At 43.7% G+C, this 20,390-nt stretch overlaps 1 protein-coding gene across 9 annotated transcripts; it reads right to left on the minus strand.

Annotated features, from left to right (window-relative positions):
- Positions 1–74: 74 nt before the first annotated feature.
- Positions 75–19,954, minus strand: ep400 (E1A binding protein p400). 9 transcript variants are annotated; one of them, XM_079578903.1, is made up of 53 exons: positions 19,808–19,954; positions 17,263–18,619; positions 17,090–17,197; positions 16,926–17,001; positions 16,560–16,676; positions 14,686–15,065; positions 14,324–14,602; positions 14,070–14,255; positions 13,834–13,974; positions 13,681–13,759; positions 13,543–13,580; positions 13,407–13,464; positions 13,239–13,328; positions 13,043–13,153; positions 12,785–12,975; positions 12,541–12,718; positions 12,183–12,319; positions 11,939–12,108; positions 11,559–11,733; positions 11,353–11,489; positions 11,072–11,258; positions 10,720–10,889; positions 10,455–10,639; positions 9,325–9,624; positions 8,194–8,367; positions 7,884–8,033; positions 7,728–7,801; positions 7,100–7,389; positions 6,816–7,018; positions 6,553–6,722; positions 6,100–6,296; positions 5,898–6,009; positions 5,527–5,802; positions 5,380–5,454; positions 5,167–5,301; positions 5,040–5,084; positions 4,801–4,954; positions 4,491–4,723; positions 4,220–4,393; positions 4,086–4,133; positions 3,864–4,000; positions 3,724–3,780; positions 3,573–3,651; positions 3,328–3,480; positions 3,202–3,247; positions 3,017–3,123; positions 2,745–2,943; positions 2,543–2,673; positions 2,202–2,426; positions 1,958–2,126; positions 1,738–1,883; positions 1,503–1,667; positions 75–915 (listed from the first exon to the last, which is right to left on the minus strand). In XM_079578903.1, the coding sequence occupies exons 2-53, from the start codon at positions 18,586–18,588 to the stop codon at positions 595–597; spliced, it is 9,264 nt and encodes a 3,087-aa protein (XP_079435029.1). In that variant the 5' UTR covers positions 18,589–18,619; positions 19,808–19,954; the 3' UTR covers positions 75–594. The 9 variants fall into 9 exon arrangements, with proteins under 9 accessions (XP_079435029.1, XP_079435030.1, XP_079435031.1 ...); XM_079578904.1 differs by having other exon boundaries at positions 76–915; positions 4,491–4,726; positions 8,203–8,367; XM_079578905.1 differs by having other exon boundaries at positions 76–915; positions 2,558–2,673; positions 4,491–4,726.
- Positions 19,955–20,390: the final 436 nt, after the last annotated feature.

Below are 20,390 nucleotides of genomic sequence, written 5' to 3' on the forward strand. Positions count from 1 at the left end.
TTTCTGTGTATAAAAACAAAACACTTTATTACAATTAGGCTGAAAAACCCAATGGAAACACAACTACTTTACAAGTACAAATGTTTTTCATTGATATGTACAGGTATTTTCTTTGACATTAATAAAAAAGACAATTATGAGAAAACACAAAAACACTAAAGTACATGTTTACAGTGTGTTTGCTGCAATAAAAAACAGAGGGCTAAAGGAACGTGCATTATTCTGTTTCTAAAGACAACAAAGAAAATATACATACAAGGGAAGGGACTATGAATGGATACACTAAATCTAACACAGCCTCAGTCTCGGTTGTCACACCTTTCGGCATGAATTTTTTTTTTTCCAAACGTGGGCAGCTGCAGAAATATATTTAGACAATTTGTTAATGCCACATTGATCAAACGATAAGAATTTGACAATGAAGATTCGGTACAGGAACAGCCTCCAGAAGAATTAGCAGTGATTCGTCTGCCAAAAATACTTACATTTATAGTAGTAAGATTAGATAAGGGTAATTTTCAATATTTCAGTTTCAATTATAATCAGACGCCCTGCTGTCACTTCTGTACTGCACACAACTATAATGTATTTTGTTTATGCGTTCCCTCCGCTGGGTTTAGCCGGTGTTTTGGTGCGGATGTTGCCCTGTCGCGCCTGGCCCTTGGCGGTTTGTTGAGGTTGAGCGGCCTGCTGCGCCGGTGACTCTGTGGAGGACGGGGGCGCAGTCTGCTGCTGGGCGGGGCTGTGTGGAGGCGGAGTCTGGATTTGGGGTGATGCTGCTGTTGCCGCGACAACCTGTTGCTGGATAATCTTCTGCTGCACAACCTGCGCCGTCGCCGTCCCCGCGGGGATCATCTGCACCTGGGCTGGGGCAGAGGGCGTAGCCTGGGTCAGGGCCACCGTCTGCGGCTGGATCTGAAGCACAGTGTAAACAGTCAGACTTTTATGGCGCTACGTTTTGTGCAGATCACGTAGGCTCTCGGTAGTCCAGGAGTTCACTATCATACAAGAAGTTTCCAGTCGTCAACAAGGCTGGTTTATTTAGGTTGAGGATGTTAAACCGAGAGCAGAGGCTTTCGTAAAGATCCAGAACCTCCTCAACCCGAAACAACCCAGTCCACCTTTGACAGCTTTGAAACTTCCTTTGCTTTATGCGTTTTAACTGTGATATAGAAAAAAACACATATTAACCTGGAAGTGGCAATAAAATACAAAGTAATATTATAACAACAAATCCCATTGATGCCACAGTTGGCTGCAGTTGTACCGTTGATCCTCCGTGAAGTGCGTTGAAACTGTTTAATGCACGGCTCAGAGTTGTTTAATCCACTTATACCATGGTCACACAAACTGAAACTGTTCATTTATGCCCATTTGCTTTTTTTAAGGGCAGCAGTCATCTATCTTTTTAAGCTGTTTTACCTGTCATTACCATCACCTAGTCATTACTATGGAAACAGCTGCAGTGGAGTGATATAGATCGTAATGGAGAGCAAAAGCACCTGTATTTGCTGAGCTCCGGTAGGTTTCTGGGCCTGTGCGATGGATGTGGTGAAGAACTGAGTCTTGATGCCGGGCTGGAGCTGTGTGGTGGCAGCGTATGTCACTTTCTGCTGTGGCTGTTGCCCCGCAGAAGCAGCCTGTACCGTCACCTGCTGTGTGGCGATCTGAGAGAGACATAGACGTCATCACAATGCCTTTAAATATGAGACAATACAACCCCTATGAGATAAAGACCTTCTGTTGGACAGTGGCCTGATTTTGTTGCGGCTGTTTCTGTTGAGCGGCTGCAGCAGCCTGAACAGCCGCCTGCTGCTGTTTCTTCATCTGCAACAGCTGTTGCACCTGCATCGGCGGGAAGGACTGGGTCAGCACAGCACCACCTACTGACAGAGAAGCAACAACATTACACAAAGCATAACACAGGAAATAGCTGTGTTAAAAGTATGTCAAATACCTGTCTTCTGTGCTTGTCCTATGGCCACACTGATGCCTGCCACAGTGACTGGAAGAGTGGTGACACCAGCAGAGGACACAACAGCTGGGACGGACACCACAGGGGGCTTAGTGAGGGTCACCTGTGCCGTCTGGGCTGCCTGGGTCTGGCCTTGAGCTGGAACCCGAGTCTAAAGAAATACACTGGGTTCAGATCCCTGTAGAAGTAAACATTCCTGCTCTAGGGAGCTGTCAGAGGTCCTCACCAGCCTGGCCACCTGCAAGTTGGCCACAGTGGTCCCCGTGAGCACAGCCCCAGGTCGCGCAGCAGCTACAGCAGTCAGCTGAGGACTGGCCTGAGTCTGAGCCGGCTGGACCTGAGCTGACTGTTGGCCCGCTGCCGCCTGTTGGCCCTGAGCCGCTGCCACTGCCGCCGCCACCTGCTGCTGCTGCTGGAGTTGCAGCTTGTGTTTGTGCATCTTCAGCAGCTCCTGAAGAAGACACATTTGCAATGTTAACATTTAATCAGCGAGGAACAGTGTCCAGAGCCCTAATCTCAGCCCTACACACAGCTGCACACAGACTGTGACCCTGGGCCGTGTTGTACCTGTGTTTTCCCCACCGTTTTGATCTGAGGAGATGCAGCCTGTTGTTGCTGCTGCTGGAGCTGCTGTTGCCTGAGCATCTGGAGATGGGCCTGAGTGAGAGGTTTGCCCTGTGGCAGTGTCATTCCTGTGGCTGGACAAATACACATGGTCAGAACTGACACACAAGTCACGAGGAAAACACATTTTACTTTCTGCTCATACTCTGAGTGACTTGAGGGACCAGTGGGCGGGTCTGGGCCTGCACCGGGCTCAAAGTGGTCGAAACTACAGCTGATGCTGTCACCGGGGTAACAGCTCGAACACCCTGCCCTGTCGCTATAGCAACCACCTCAGCAGGAGCAGCTGCTGTGACAGTCCTCTGCTGAGCATGTACAACCTGGGCCCCCGCGGCTCCAGCAGGCTACAACAGAGACACAATGAGCAAACTCAAGGGAAGAATTCATTGGAATCTGTGGCAGAGACTCACGACTCACCGACAGGGTGCCGGGTATGACTGGAGATGCCAGGCGCTTGTTGGCCTGGAAGGGACTTGGAGCAACTCCAGCTACTGTGTTGACAATCACATTACCCGCTACAGTGGCTGAATGAAACAGGGATAAATAAATTAAAGGCTGGGACTACAGCAGCTCTGTAATGAAAAACATGTGTTTCAACGTACCAGCTTGAATTGTTGTGCCCACTGTGGCATTTTTGATGGCTCCAGCCTGTAAAAATATATCAATCCGTCACAATGGATCTCAATATGAGTAATGAAAAGATGACAACATGAGCTGATGGTCCATACCAGCACAGCGGCATTAGGCACCGCAGTGGCTCCTGCTACAGCCACAGCCTGAGGAACCTGGGCTGCCACTGAGGCCTGGCCTGGAGCTGCCTGGGCCTGAGGACCTCCTGCTTGTTGCACCACCTGTTGGGCTTTCTGCTGCTCGGCAAGAGCCTGGATATACAAATATGAAGAAAAAAAAATCAATACAATCTGCCGACATAGATATTACTAATAAAGTAACAACTGCATCAGCGATGACTCACCTTTTTCTCCTTGGCAATCCTTTCAGCGCGTTGTGAAGCAACTTGAATGGGGGGCAAAGGCTTGTCGTAACTGATCCCACTGAAACAACAATACAGAAGTGAGAAGTAATTTTAGACGGAGGTTCATACAAAAGGGTTAATGTAAACCAACCTTTCGGCCAGAACGGAGGCGTGTTTAGGATTCTTCTGAAAAGGGTTCATTCCCAGGCTGTACAAACAAACATAATACAGTGTGAAATACAGTAACTATTATATTGTCTACGTTAATGCGATATGGTTCTGGAGACTCACAGTGGTTTGATCGGTGGACTCCTCTTGCTGGCAATAATTTTCATGAGCTCAAAGCGACTGTTATAGAGCTGAATTTGTGTTGCGTGTTCATCTTGTGTGTAAATCTGACATGTTCGAAGAGGACGACTGTTCTTTGACTAAAACAAAACAACAGTCATATTAGTTAAAAAAAAAAGGAAAAAAAAGAAGCTAAAGTATGAAATGTTTTAGAATTTAAGCTACCTTGTATATGCTTTTAGTTTTTTTCTTGGGATTTGCTTCATACATCAACTGAAATTAGTCAAATGTATGTTTGTTATTGAGATAAAAAATATATGGAATAAAATAAATCAATGAGTCATAAAAACATGTCTGACCTTGCCCTCCTCTCTGGGGATAATGACATTCTCGTAGCGGTTGCGACACTGTTTGGGAGAGCGGTAGATGCGACTGCAGGAGTTCACCACATCACTGACCAGGTCCCAGTTGGGCGTGTGCGCGGGAGACACGATCGTCAGGTTCAGAGGCAGCTCGAGCAGTTGCTTCACAGTCTGCAGAGGTTTGACAGATACACATTTACAACCATCACAAATTCTACCAAATGTGTGTATCCAAATACCTCTAATGTAAGCTAAAGTGATCATGTACCTGAAGCAGTGCCCAGTCTTCACTGATGAGCCACTCAGGGTTGTCCTGGCTGTTCTCCATGGCAGGTTTAACCAGCGAGGGCAGGGGTTTGGCGAAAGGAGCTTGCTGTTTGAGAGAGAAGTTCTTCTTCTGGTCTTTGCCATCACGTCGGACTTTGAGCATGCTGGCCTTCTCAAACAGAGACCGTGGAGGAATGACAGTCTCACCATGGCCCTTTTTCTTTTTCCTGGCAGCTGCTGTGTAAGACACAGAACATATGAAAAAAATGTTTGAACATATAAAATATTACAAAGAAGTAAAACCAAAGTACCTGATGGGTCCATCTTGAGACGCTTGTGCTCTTTGCGGATGTAAATTGGTGGAAGTTTGGACTCTGGCATCGGTGTTGGGTCATACATAAGACACATTACAGAGTCTATGTAAATATCATTGTCATCCTGTGGTGGTGTGGGAGGTGTCCATATCTGTGGAACAAAGTCAGCCCTCAAGATTACTACACCAAAGCAGCGCTGCAAAATACTTCACAAAAGAGAAGTGATGTGCATCTACCGGCATAATTTCTGTATGGCCATCTTCTGCATCAAATACATACTCCTGTTAAGAAAAACAGACAGAGAGGATGTTGGTTTAACAACTCGCACCTTTGTAAGACCAGCAGATTATGGGAAGTCCCTACCATGTTGTACGCATCCTCTCGGGTGTAAGTGAAGAGATCCTCATCGTCTTCTCTCATCTGCCTTTCCTCCTCCTCATCTTTGAGTTTTTGGAGTTGGAGCAATTCCCAGCTTCTTTTAGATGACTCTAAATGCTCCTAAAACAAAAAGATGATTAGTCAGATGAACAAGTTACTAGATGTAAAAAGTAGTATAGTACAAGTACAAGTGATTACCTTGACAACAGTCTCACTGTCACCGATGTGGATGTACTCCAGGTAATGCAGAGCGTACATTTCGATTGGAGTGAGCTGAGAAAAGAGATAAAAGCAAACTTCAGCATCATTAGGAGAAAATATTTGTCTTATTTTGTTGTCACTGACCTGCTCCATAACTGCGTTCAGCTCCTCTATCTGAGCAGGCTCCACTTGGGCCTCTGGACCCTGTTCTGCGTCTGCCGACTCCGTCACGTCCGCTTCAATCTGCTGCTCTTCCTCTTGTGACTCGTCTGCGTTTATGCTGAGCAGCGCCTGAATGTACGGTCGTGCCACTTTTGGAGAAATGGCCTCCGAGTTGGATGGTTCTTGATGAAGAACTACAAATTCCTCCACTTTCTCTCCTGACGCAGCCTCTACCTCAAACAGGTCCTGGATTGTCCGCTATCAAATACATTACAGTGTTAGAGTACTGCAGTACATAACACCAGGGATGAAATACAAACTGCTGTGGTTGCTAAGTCAGCAGGAGGTCTCACCTGTGTTAGAAAAGCCAGAGTGTAGTCTGTGCCCTGTGCAGCCACCTCTCGGATCAGGTCCTTGGTGCCGCTCTTCAGCAGCTTCTCCTCAATTGAGTTTCCACTTTCCAACCTACAGAACATTTTAAACCAGGGCATTTGAGATTGGACTGAGAAAATCGATTAAAATGATCGACAAACAGGAAGTTGCTGCAGCACAAACCTGTAAATGTGAACATCCTTTGAGCGGCCTATTTTGTCACACCACTCTTGCGTGCGGTGATCCACACTGGGGTTTAGGTCAGTGTCATAGAAGATGATGGTGTCTGCATCGAACACAGCACCAACTGTGGAGCAGCAGCGGTTGGTCAGGATGCTGCAGAACACCTGCCTGTTCCGGTTAAATCTTTTCATATTCTCCTGCAGAGAGAAACAGGACAAGTACTTCAAAGACAAGAAAAAGAAAACACTACAAAACAAGGGGTAACAAAGAAAAGAAATGTGCGCTCATCTGTAGGCCCTGAAAGGAACAATGTCCAGCAGGGAGGGAAAGAAGCAATTTATTTTATCCCCTTTGAAAACCAGTACTTTCCAGTGACAGGAGGTACTGGTGTAAGAGGGGAAAAAAAATTTATACTACTGTAAATATAGAGGACAATAAAGAAGGCTATTTTACCCGTCTTTCATCAGGAGTGAAGCTTTCATCCACTCGCACGTAAGTCAACTGTCTATGGTCGAGAAAAGCCTCCAGGATGTCCAGCATTTTGACCATCTGTGTGAAGATGAGGACGCGGCGGTTCTCTGACCTCAGCTTCTGAAGCAAAATGGCCAACGCTTCCAGCTTACCTGCAGAGCATCGTCCGTATCGTTAAAGATCATGTGTTTTAGTTGTCAACAAAAAGAAAGTATAAACTACTGGTATGGCAAAGTCCAACTAACCTGAGTCCATTTGCATCATCTGCAGATCGGGAAACTGCAGGAGTGGTGTCGGTGCAAAGCGCTGGATGTCGGCGCTGTGCGAGGACGCAGCCTCGTGTAGGTGGCGCTGAAAAGACTTCTGTTGCAGGCGGAACGGCACGGTTGGATTGACCGCATACATCTGAGGGGGTGGGGCTACAGCAGGGGGCACCACACACGCCAGCCTAGGGCAGAGATACATTTGTAAATACACAGGAATCTTTGGTGCGGCTGATGTGGTTTAAGTTTGGTAAATACGCTCTTACCTTCTGTCAGATTTCCTAACAGCATCCAAGCGGTCTTCGACAGACAACAAACATGACTTCAGTGCAGATGTTGCTCCCAATGAGGAGGTCTTTGCTCGCACACAGCTCTCCTGACCCATCCAGCGCCAGCAGCCCGCGGTCAGTGCGGTGTGACGTGGCTCAGGCATCACTGTACAGGTCTGGAGCAAGTCTGCACCATACAGCACGCTACGGCTGCAGCGCCGCTCATTGGCTTCAAACAAGCGGCTCAAACGCTCTTTCATCTGCTGGCTTTTCTCTTCTGAAGACTCCTGAACATGAGGTAAAAGGCTTATTAACTTTATAGCCACTGTTAAAAGTTATTCACAGTTGACTCAAGTGACATCCTGATTCGATCCAGCACGCCAAAACAAAAGCACACAGCTCGGCTCATTGATTAGTTCAGCAGGTACTTGCAACATTACAAGAATATAATTAAATAAACACATTTTAAGTGTCTGTTGATAGTTAGGCAGAAAGAAAGTTGAACTAATGAACTGCTGAACTAATGAATAAGATGGTTCGAAACAGGAAATCGCTTCTTGGGCGGCGTCGTTATGATTTGATGTTATGCACAGAGTCAATTGTCAGGGCAAGCTACATTACAAACCTGAGGAGTAGAATTGACTGAAGTGGTGAGCTTGGTGGACGCTGCCGTTGTTGCATTAGAAGTAACGCCCAAAGCTAAAAAAAAAAGTAGAATAAGACACTATAATTCTAATACAACTTCTTGTAAGCTAAAAATTTGTTTTATTTGAAGAAGCACCTTGCTGTGGTGAAGCAGTGGGCTGCGTGGTGCCGGGTGCGGTTGTAGCATTAGAGGCAGCTACAGTTTGTGGCACAGTCTGCATCACCACAGAGCCTTGAGGCCTGATGATCTGCTGACCCGGGGCTGACACGATTTGCAGGATATTACCTGGAACATCAAATTTAAGCTCAAATCACATAAGAAACACAAAAACTATAGCAATGGGGTTTAAATACTTCATCAAACAACACAAAGGTGGCAAGGATGAAGAACAGAAATAATGAAATGGGGTAAATTAATAAAACCGCCACAATGGGAAGTACATTACCGAGTGTACCTTGGAGCTGCAAAGGCTGTCCTGTGGTGAGTTGACGGAGCTGAGTAGGAGACAATGTAAATTTGGTACCCTGAAACTGCAGGGTAACAGGGGTCTCATGCTGAGGGATCCGAGTCTGATTGCCTGCTATGTTGGCAAGCTGGGCAATTTTCACCACATCTCCACCTTCAAAACAAAAACACAAGCATTCAGCCAGAAGCCACAGTAACGACTGATGACGCTAACCATTAATTTACATGTGCAACAGAAACATAAAAGTTAGTGTAAGGGGTGAAATCATGCAGAACCAAGGTGTATTAATATGTGAAAAAGGCATAAATGCCCTCCACAAGAGCAGGAGCTGAACACATGATAAACCTTCAGGGTCAAAGAAACCGCTTAAAACAACAGGGAGTGCAGCGAATGTACGTGGGAGAAAAAAACATCTTTAGAAATGATTATAAAAAGAATCTTTTTAATTCCATTTTTTTGCCATAATTAATGCTTAGGTAAAAAAGTAATAAAAAATGATAAAACATGTAAAAAGACAGGGAAGAAAACAAACACATAAAAGTTAACGCAGAATACAAGGAAGGCCTTCTTCTCCACATTATGAACTTGAAAAGGCTTCTGTTCACATTTGAGGAAGACAGGGTTCACAAACTGTGGAACCATAATCCCATGCTATAAATAATATCACATTAGCAACGAAAAAGTGGATCAAAGCTTCAGGTAGCTTTCGTCCGGCAGATGGGCTAAAGCAAGATAAAGAATATTAGTAAACTTTGCGGAGAGGCTTTGTAGAGAAGGAGAGGATAAAATCATTGAAGTTAAAAACTGCTGTGGTATGTGCAGTAAAGTAACATAATATAGTTTATAGTGAACATGCAGGTTTTAAGAAAGAAATGGGGAACTCCTGAGGCTGTGGAGATGCTGCTGATATGACTTAAGACTAAAGAAAATTTTGTTTTTGTATAATCTGTGTTGTAATGGTTTACAGTGATTGTGCCATTGCTTTAGCCACAAAACAAACATATCAGCAGTGCCCCAAGAAAAAAAAACACCTCAGATCAGAGCAGCCCATACTGCTGTGCAGAGGCAGAGAGGGGAGATGCTGAAAGGGATGAAGGGGAGGCCACTTACTAGGCAACCGTGCCTGGGCCTGAGATGTAAGAACCAGCCTCTGGGACAGTACGTTTGGCTGGAGGGCATGGCTGGGGGCTAGTGTGGGCCTGGCCACCTGTGGGCCCCCAGGCTGGCTCATAGGAGCCATCGACCCAACGACTGCACTGGCCAAGGTCTGGCCCAAAGGCACAGGGGTAGCCCCCAGCACATGCTGCCCAGACACACCGGTCCCAGAGGTGCATACAGTGGAGGCGGCAGTGCTGTTGCTGTTGCAGACGGAAGAGGTAGTCTGGGCTCTCTGAGTAGTTGTTCCAAACACTGTGAAGTACAAGGCAATTGGGCATGGCACTACATGTTAGGGGCAAGGGTCGGTAAATATTCATTTTTTTTACAATAATCTACTGAATCACTGGGTTCAAATATGCAGGCAGGATAATAGAGCATCAGCAATAAAACAAAAACAAAGACATGACAGAAACTCTGCAGCTTTTAGTTGGCTTTACATTTCCAGCGATTAAAGTGATATTTGCTAAAATACGGTTTAAAAAAATACCCATTTCATAAATATGTGTAATAGTGTGCACCACAGTGATATCCTTTTCAGTTGTATATTATATGCAAGGGCTTGTTCGTTACTATGATCCTATGACTTCAAATGTGACACACAATAAGCGCCCATTCAACAGGGGAGGAAGCGGGAGTAGAGGGCGACCGATATATCGGGCCAATATTTTAGTATTTTACAATATCGGCTACTGGCCGATCTAACGCTGATAAAAGGCCGATACCTCCGGATCACATGTTTGTACACCTTGGATCGTATTTGATATATTTTATGTTGCAGACCATACAAGATAGATACTTAACCTCTTTTGTTTTGGAGTCTGCTACCTCTGAAGTACCAACTAAACATGAATGTCCTGAACAAATCAGCCCCAAGCCCATAACAAAGTGCCCCCTGCTGTCACAGATCAACAATGACACAGGATTATAGACAAGACATTTGGAAAAATTGGTCAAAAATATCCATCGGCCTCAGAAAAACCCTATCAGTCGACCTCTTATTGGGAATACTATCAGAGGTGACACAGCTTAAAGTCCGTTCACACAGCATGGCCATTTTCTGTGTCCCTTTAGAGAGATCTTACCATGTGAGGTAGGGGTAGTAGCTCCGGCGGTGACAGGGGATTTTCCCCTGGGTTGTGCTGCTTGGGTTGTTGTGGAGGAGGATGTCGTAGTGACAGAGTTCATGGCAGGACGCTGGTTGGCCGTACTTGTAAAAGAAGCGAGGCGACCTTCTGGCTTTGTCCCATATGGAACTGGCTGGAACAATCTAAGGAGCAATCATTCATTGTATGTAAGTAAACTAGAAATAGCCTTTTATTAAAAATACTTGGACTTGTGACAGCTGACCTCATTGGTTTAATGGGACAGGGTTTTGGTCGAGGAGGTGGGTCCGGGCCAGAGTAGAGCTCTTCTATAAGCGGCTGTGAGAGCTTTAGTTTCGGAACAGCCTCTTTTGTCTGATAATGGGTCAGTTTGGTCTCGTTGTTGATCAAATTAAAAATGGACAGATCTGCAACCTGAAACGAATGCACATGGTTCAAAATACATTTCAAATGTACAGAGTCACAGAGTATGGAGTGAATGCAAAATTGCCCCATGTAAAGCGCTTTCTGACCAGGTCTGTGAAAGGCGCTATAGAAATAAAGTCCTTTCCTTTCCTAAAAGAAAGTACTGCATATTCTACAGAGAAGGTGTTTACCGTGTCTGCGTCCTTCTGTAATGCTCCCAGAACCAAAGAGGGCACGTTGAGTTGCAGATTTGAGAAGAAGAATGAGCTTTTGGTCTCTCTGGGTGACACCAGCTCAGGGTGGTTGCATACTCGCTGCAACTGCATCAGCACTTGAAGCACACTCACAAAGTGGCCGGTCTTTAGAGCTTCTTGGGTTCTAATTATGGAAGAAAAGCGTGTAAAAGAGTGTAAGTAGACAAAATAAAACAAATATCAATCGATTTTAAAATCCCAGTTAAAATGCTATAGACCTTGACTGAGTGAGAATGTCCTCATACAGGCTCTTCTGTCTGCTGGACAGGCGACACTTCAGGATATGTTCGTATTTCTTGGGCAGCTGTTTTTCCACGTCTCTTTTTGAGCGCCTCAGTATAAATGGCTGGATCATCTACGTTTAAAGCAAAGCATATGAGATATCTGTTGATTTATTGTATCCATTGCTGACAACAAAACCCACCCTGTGCAATCGAATGACCAGTTTGTGGCAGTAGTCCTGGTTTTGGTCCGTGCCTGCCTTCACTGGGAAGTCTGAGTACGGCCTTGTGATTCCCGGCAAAAGAAAGTGGATCATGGTCCAAAGCTCCTTCAGCGTATTTTGTAAAGGAGTGTTGATGAGGAGGATCCTTTGATCACTGATTAAAAAAAGATTTCACAAAAATGATGTACAGTATGCATTCAAACTAAAAGTATTGTGTGTTTAGCTTCTACTTATGAAGAAACATTTGTTTTTCTTTTTGTTGAGTGTTTTGTTTCACGTATATAAAAAAAAGCAAAGCAGTTTCCATTTTCAATTTATATTATACTGAAAATCACAGTGAGCTGCAGAACACCGCTTACCTTTTAATAGAAAATATTCTTTCCCAGTGTTTCTGAGTCATGTTTTTGATGAGCTGAACCTCGTCTAAAACAACATGTTTCCATTTTCTCCTCAGAAAGTGGCTCTGATCGGCCATTAGCAGCTTGTATGATGTCAGACAGACATGGAAACTGTTGCTCTCACCCCACCACTGCAAAAGACAGTCCATAATTTAAGCTTCATATGAAACTCTACTGTTTCAATGTTGAAACAGAAATAACCTACCTTTCTTAAAGATCGACGCTCTTGTCTGTTACCAAGGTACAGGAGGATCTTCAGCCCAGGACACCAACGTTTGAACTCAACCTCCCAACTCAGTAACTTGTTTGTTCTTACCACAATAAGGTGAGGACCCCATATGCCTGGAGAAAGTAAGAATGTATAAAATGACAAAATGTTGCAAAATTAATCATTTATTCATTTTGGACACTAAAATAATGTTCCATGTTCCATATTTCCTGCATAGGCTCAGAAGTCAGTGAGTTCATTTACTATAAAATGGATGCACTGGGTTAGTCCAGGGTTGGTCAATGCAGTGATGATCCGAATATATATATCAAAAATGTAATAACTTCGAGCTTACCTTCTTGGCCGGCCAGGTGAGCCATGTAGGCAACAGTTTGTACAGTTTTGCCGAGGCCAGCCTCATCGGCCAGGATACCATTGAGACGTTTTTTGTACAAACTGACCAGCCAGTCAACACCTATTTGCTGATATTCTCGCAGAGACCCATGCAATAGCATGGGAGCCAGGCTGCGGGCCTAAAGCACAGGATGCAATTAAAAAGTGCACTATTGCAACATTTACATTTAATCTGCATGTCTTACAGAAGTAGTGGTCCTCAAACTGCCTTTGGGCAGGAGAAGCTCCGTGGCAGCAGCTACTTCAGCAATGTCTTTGGCCGCTTTGCCATCAGAGTTGGAGGCTGTGGCTTTGTCACCGCCGCGAAACTGCTCCACACTCAGCAAGGAGTCAATTACCACTGCCTCAGGTGGACTGCCCTCCTCACATTCAGTTTCTACAAAATGTGTCAATAGATTAGTTTAGCCACAGAAGTGGTTTAGCATTGGTGAAGAGGAACACACCTTCAGGCTCTGTGTCGTCTTCATCCTTATGAGGACTGGGCTGTGGCCACTCAAAGCCATCAGCATATGCACCAGCATATTGCTTTACCAAAGAATCTAATGGTATCTCCGCTGAAATAAACATATATAATGGAGGTAAGCATAACAACAAAAACCTGATCAATGTGCCAAGATTAGATCAATAAACAGCACATACCATCTTTGACCAGATCAACTAATTCTGTTTTCTGGTCTGTCTCCCCCTCCATGGCCTCCTCTTCCTCCATAGTGCTCTCTTCATCTGCAACTTTAAAAATAATATACATCGTTAGAACAAACTACATTCTTTTATGTTGCATAATTAAATTAAAATGTGATTCCTTACCATCCTCTTCTGTCAAAGATGCACTTAACTTTCTTTTACGACCTGGAGAGGCCATTTCCTAAAAATAAAAAAAATAAAAAAACATTGTTAAGAATTCTTCAACAGGCAAAGGAATCCTCAGGGTTTATCTTTCTACCTCTTTATCAGCTTTTTCTCCAGTGGGTTGACCAGATGCTGCAAAATGAAAAGGCAACAGTTTTGTCAAATTTAAAAAAAATTAAAAAACACCCAACAACAAAACACAATAAATAGCAGCAGTCTTTCCCAAGTGTACCTGTTGCCGTCATACTTTGTAGTTTTAAAGCTTTAAGCCTTTTGTCGTACATTTGAAACTGAAGTTTAACTTCCACAACCTGCAGTCAAGAATATATATATAAAACAACAATCTCACTTGTAATAAGTCAGTTTTAATGATATTAAAATCTACCTGCTCAATGTTTGACCAGAAAAATTCTACTTCTCTGGCAATAGTGCTGGCAATGTGACGAAGGTGAATCTCTTGTTCATTCTTTGATCTTTCTTCACTTTTCTTTTGCTCCTGATGGTACCTTGCACAAGTGCGAACCAGCTGTTGTGACAATACAAAATATTCAATTATTTTTTTGGTTTGTTTATTTATTTTTTATTTTTTTCATTTTAGTTATTTATAAATGAACATCTTACTTTCTTAGCAGCAGCTTCTTTCCATCTTCTTTCCTGGGCAAAATCAGCTGCCATCCACTGCATTTCATCCAGTAGATAATCCCAGTGGGACTTTGGTCGCGTGGCCTCCACCAGTTTCGGGAGCCTACTCGCAGACCATCGTCCCTCCTTCCTCAATTCAGAGATGCGCTGATGCAACTGACTTTCCTGAAAGACGGTAATGGCAGTAAATCAGCATACTCCCCTTGATGGTTTGGTCTTTAAAGTGAGCTTACCAGTTTGGCCTGTTCAATATGCTTATCTTGAGAACCATCTTGTGATGTCTGCATAGAAGCATTTTGACAAAACCCTCCCAATTTCACTGATGAAATGCCGTTGGTCCCAGTGAGTTTGGACTGGGAGCTCGGGTTCATGTTACAGCCGAGTGGTCGAGCAGTAACTGCATTATGAGACCCAGGAACAGTGTTTGACAGAGGAGATGCATTGGGCATCGAGTTGGTCATGATCCTCTGGACTTGATTGGGTTCTGTGGCAGGACGAGCGAGAGCCACAGTCTAAGAAAGAACAGTTTAATGTTTAAGCAAATGTAGATAGTGATGTTAACAATTTAAACAAGGTTTGTGTTGTTCTAACTTACTGCCTGCCCTGGTTGTAGCATTGCTTGGGACTGTTGTTGCCCAGGCTGCATCTGCAGATGCTGCAATTGCTGCTGGAGCTGGGCTTGGAGCTGAGCGTGTGGATTAACCTGTGCCAGGATGGCTCCACTGGCCTGCACCTTCACCTGCAGCTGAGCACCGGGCGGTGCTGTCCCATCCACCAACTGAGCCTGCCCGGAGAGCGCCAAAGGCAGCCCTGCCATTGGGAGGGTCCCCTGAGGTAACCTGCTAGGGAGCTGTGGTGGTGGTGTATGCAAACTCGCAGCATTTTGCACAGGGGGTCCTTTAGATGGGTCATATTGCTGCTGATTCTGCTTCTGCCCTGCAATCTGGACAGCTTGTGGAATAGGTGGCATCCCTCCTATATATGAGTAATAAAATCATAGGGAAAATAGGGGTGGTAAAGAGCAACACAAAGAGATAAAATCAGCAATCCGTAATATTGTACAGAAATGGTGTTGTGCATCTTTCTGCGTTATAACATAAAAAGGTTTACTGATGTTTCACTGATCCCTCTATATAATTTTAGGTAAGTAATTGGAGATAACAGTACATGGACTGAAGCTAATGGAGCTCCTCAGGATGTTGCTTTAATGAAGTAGGTATGAATACTATATGAATAAACAGCAAAGTACTAGTTTCTGATGATCCGAGCAAAAATTAATGGAACTCATACAGCAATGGTTACAGAAGAAATTAAATTAATATGATTATCTACACAATTTCAAATAAAAGTCTACTTTGATTAATGCAAAACCAAAATATTGCATTTTAAATGTTGAGAAAATGTAATTCAACATCAAAAACTATACATGCAATAAGGTAGGCATTTCAAGAGGAGGAAATAGTCATGATTCATAGGAAAATGGCACAATTAACAGAGACAGGGAGAAGAAAGGGGAAATAAAAACACAAAGCTGACATAAAAGACCATACGTTCAGCATGCATGAAGCAATGTAGCAGGACCAAGGCATCTAAATGCCCAACAAAGCAACAGAGCACAGAGGTGGCAGAAGAGCACACATGGGGTCTTGCAGACAGCAAGCCTGAGCGGAGCTGGGCACACTAAAGCAGCGCCTGCCTTACCTCCCTCAACGTCACTTCACCTGGCCTAGACGCCAACAGCCCTGACTCACCCAACCACCACAATCCAAAACCCTGTGCCGTGAACAACTCCTCCACATGTTTCCCCGCCTACTTAGACTGAGGGAAAGAAGCCAAGTCAGAACAAAATGCCATGAACAACATGAAGAAGACAAACTAAACATGGAAGACTCCACAAAATGGGAGACAGATGCAAGATGAAGACTTTGAATCCTGGCTAATATCGTAAAGTAGAAGACAAAATGAGCAGTGAATGGATGACAATGAAAAAACAAAATTATATTTGTCATTCCACAAAAATGGAAAAATTATATACCCATCAGAGTACATTTTTTCCACAAAGTTTCCATAAAGTGATCCATAAAGTGATCCAGCTCCAAAAAAAATCTGTAGTATGAGGGGTCTGTCCAAATTAGGAATAGTAAGAAAGCAGACGTCAGAAAGAAGACATGGAAAACGCAGATGATCAATAGAAAAAAATAAAACAAAATAACAGGACATGGCATCTTCCCATTGAGTGGCTACTCTTCTTCAGACTGGAATTGTCTTCATCCCAATTTATTCTGTTGGTAGAACTAAGCCTGAATTTCCTCTGGTCTGCTGAGAACTCCCAAGCTTTTGTGGGTCTCGTCTGCTGATGCTGCAGGGAGTCTGTCTGTGATTCAGTTTTGTGATCGTCCTTAGATTTGGGGGGCAAATGTCCAGCAGCATCGGACAGAACAAAGAACGACCTGGTTGTAGCACTCCTACCTTGCGCAGTCGGCATAAGCTGCTGAAGTGGAACGCCAGGTGATCCTAAAGGTACACCAGGATGCTGGAAAATCAGCCCATGGCGACCAACGTCAATCCGGGACCTCTTAGCCTGATCTGGGATTTAAAACACACAATACCCTCAAAACGGAAGAAAGCACTAGGCATAAGGCAATGACCTTCTCAAGACCAGACAGGCCACCTCTCCTTCCTCCGGTTAAGACTTCAACATTGAACGCTAATACAGGATGCCAAAATTCTAAAAGCAGAAGCAATTAGAGGGAAGGAAACAAAAGAAACAAAAAAAGCAAACGGGGAGGGAAACATAGCACCAAGAGACACAGGAGTCAACAACCCTTGCCCTACCTGCTTGCACCATGGCCTGCTGCCTCTTAAAGGCATCCATGTCTCCAGAATTAGAAATGCTTCCAACAGCTGCTCCCTGTGCACAATAATCTTGTAGTTTAGAAACATACAACATGAATGTATCAATCAGATCAATAACTTCTGAATCCAAAGATTTTTAACACCTGAAACTGCTGCTGTGTAGAGAAGGCTGCTGAAACGTTGGGAGGAAGCTGTGTTGCTATGGCAACTGGCGTTACTGCTTGCCCGTCCTTTCCAGTGACGACCTTCACCTGAAACAAACAAAAGTATAAAAGATTTGTAAACACGAAATGGGTAAATCGACCAAATGAAATACCTCATCATTAATGACTTCGGACTGCTCTTCGTCTTCCTCCTCATCCTCAATGTCCAAGTCGTTCTGTCTTAGGTACGTGTACAAAGGAACACAGGGCTTTTTCTTGAAGGCTAAGTAGTCCATCATATTTCCCTGCAGATGCTGGAGAAAGAATAACTCAATCAGATATTCTTTAAAAACGTCCTTCAAGTTCTCCATTTTCTTTGTGTGATGCTCCAAGCACTGCTTCCTCAGTTGAGCAATCTCAGGAGTAGAAGGTGCGATTTCCTCCAACTTTTTAGGGGCCTGCTTCTTGACAGTGCCCACTGACATGCTGCTGGATGCCAGAGGATTGTTTGAAACACCTTGTGATGGAGTGGATAGGGAAGGGATTGATGATGCACTAGAAGTGGGTATACTGAAAGATGGTGCTACTGTGGTTCCTACTCCAGCAATTAAACCCTGTTGGGTCTTGTCAAATATCATGGGGCGAGCCAGCTGTCCTTGTATGATATTGCTGATCTGTGGAGGTAGATTCGAAGTGGTAATGTGACCAGGGCTGCCCAGAGTGGGAAGAGAACCGCCTGTGGTCACAGGACTTTGAGGTCCCAGGTGGTGGATGGTGCCTCCAGTCTGTGAATGCGGCTGAGAGAGGCGCCGCTCCCTCACCGAGCCAGGTGTAGCTGGTGTGGCCAGCTGTACTTGTCCTGCTGGGGCAATCTGAGCCAGTCCAGTCCCATCCTGATACACAAAGTGTGTACCTCCAGAAGGACTACTTAAATTGATCTGTCGCACTAACATACCAGTTTCAACAAAGCGAGTGGGGCTCTGTGCACACACATTTAGAGCTGTTGCAGGAGCTCCTGGCCTTGTCACTCCTGTGACTGGGCTGTGCTGCGTAGGACTTTGCGGAGGAATGGGCTGAGGCACAGGTGAAGTGACCTGGATGTAGGAGGAAGGGCCGGGCTCAAACCTCCACTGTGGCGTAGTGTGCTGAAAACCGGGGGATGCAGGGTTTTGAAGAGGGACAGGGGTAAGAGTAATTTGTTGGTTTCCAGTCACCATCTGTCCCACATTTTGTAAAGTGATGTTCATGTTCTGGCCAGTAACTGGACTTCGGCTCATGATAATCTGATAATTGGGTGACTGGGGGGCTGAAGGGCTGGCAGCAGAGGTAAATGTGGTCACAGGAGATTGAGGGAGGTTAGGTGTAGCCTGCTGTTGTGTAGTTGCCATGACAGGCTGCTGTGGCTGCTGCTGCGACGTGTCCTCAGCCTCAGATCCACTGGCTGACTTTGATCTCTGAAGTTGTCGTTGAATATTCTGTGATCCAGTTCCATGGTGCATTGCGTGATGTTGTTACGCAGAATATTCAAAACTGCAGGGAAAACAAAAACAAACAAAAATTTGGTCACGTCATCAAATATTAGACATATTTTCCAAATTATGTGAAAAAATATATATTTCCAACATTCATTTGTTCCAAACACGACATTGTTCTCACTATTCAATATTGTCACATTGTCTTCAGAGGTGATAGGACCAATGATTAAACATACCTGTGGGCAGAACCATTGTGGAGATAAAAAAAAAGAACAATTTATTTTCTTCTGCCAAATATTACAGTTGTGATTTGTTGATTTCCAATACGTTTTGTTTGTGAAAAATAATTTCAGTCGTTTTTTTCAACAGTTGAATAACATTTGAGAGAAGACTGAATAACAAACGCTGAAATAATTCAAGGATCAGGCATTTCTGAACATATTTAGAGCGGTCTCTGAACTACAGGGACAACAGATTAAATACATAATTAGACCTGGATGGATATTTATATTTACTCATGACATGAAATCCCCGATATACATGAAGCCTTTACGATTTGATTGTGACCATTCAAATGGCGATTTTTCACTCGACTGCAATTGTTCAGCCATAACATATTTAATTGTCCCTTGACACTAATGTTAAACTAAATAACAATCAATTACTTAACAGCGCGATTAAAACTTTTTGCAACGTCATAATAAATGAAAAGTTGAAGTACAATGCATTTTATTGACAAGAGATGCGTTCTTTCTTGGGGTACCGAGACAAAGCGGCTACAGTGCCGCTGAATATCATGTATTAATAATACTGTAAATGTACAGTGTCTGGTATGAATCTACAGAATAACAGGAATAACAGTTGCACTCATTAACACTTTCGTCCAGATTAGATCAATATCAAATGATGTGAATAGCAGAATACAGATGATCATTATTTTATTCATTTGACATGGCGTTGCCGTTTTATGTATCGATCTAGGTTGTAACATCAGCTAACTCCGCTACATGATAGATTCAAACATATTGCAGAACGAGTCAGAAATATGTATGCAACCCCAACAACCTTATACAAGTAAGAAAAACATCAAAATAAACAACGGGGCTTCGTATAGGGCTATTTTCTCACTTTTGGAAACAATAACCCTGCTCCAGGCGCGTGCTAGCTAGTGCCCTGTATGTTAGCTTGTTTCATGCTATCGGAACATATTTGCAATATAAAAACACAAAGGAAATGTACTTACAGAGTAAGGAGTTTTGCTGTGTTTCTTAATGTTCTAAGTCATATTTACACATAAGTATTTGATGTAACAGGAGTCACTATATGACTGAATAAAATAAAGATATTGCTAGCGGCTACTTAATGTTTTGGAGCTAATTTCATTCAGCAACATGGCGACCGCAACAACCTTTCGTGTGACTCGGAAGTAGTTCTGTGTTCACGGTGACGTAAAATCATGGGGTGAAATGTAATGTAAATGTATTTTTTTGTTTATTATTATTACATTAAACTGCTAAAGTAAATGTAAAAAAGAAAAACCAACAATAGAAATAAGATTAAAAATATAATTAATAGCCAAACCCATTTATTTATTTTTCCACAACTCTCGCACAATAAAAATAAAAAGAGGACATCATTGCATGAATACAACATACGGAGCCAGTGAAAGGTGGTTTTAGCGTGGACTTAACCCAACTTAAAGTGACATCACACAGAAAGTTCTCAACATAGCATGATATCATGCATGAAGTCCAAATCCACTTAAGTCAATTAAAAAATTAAATACTGTACAATAAAGCTTTATTGCACTAATAACACGCAGAGGA

The sequence above is a fragment of the Gobius niger genome (genome assembly GCF_951799975.1).
Source record: "Gobius niger genome assembly, chromosome: 1".
NCBI classification, from domain to species: Eukaryota; Metazoa; Chordata; class Actinopteri; order Gobiiformes; family Gobiidae; genus Gobius; species Gobius niger.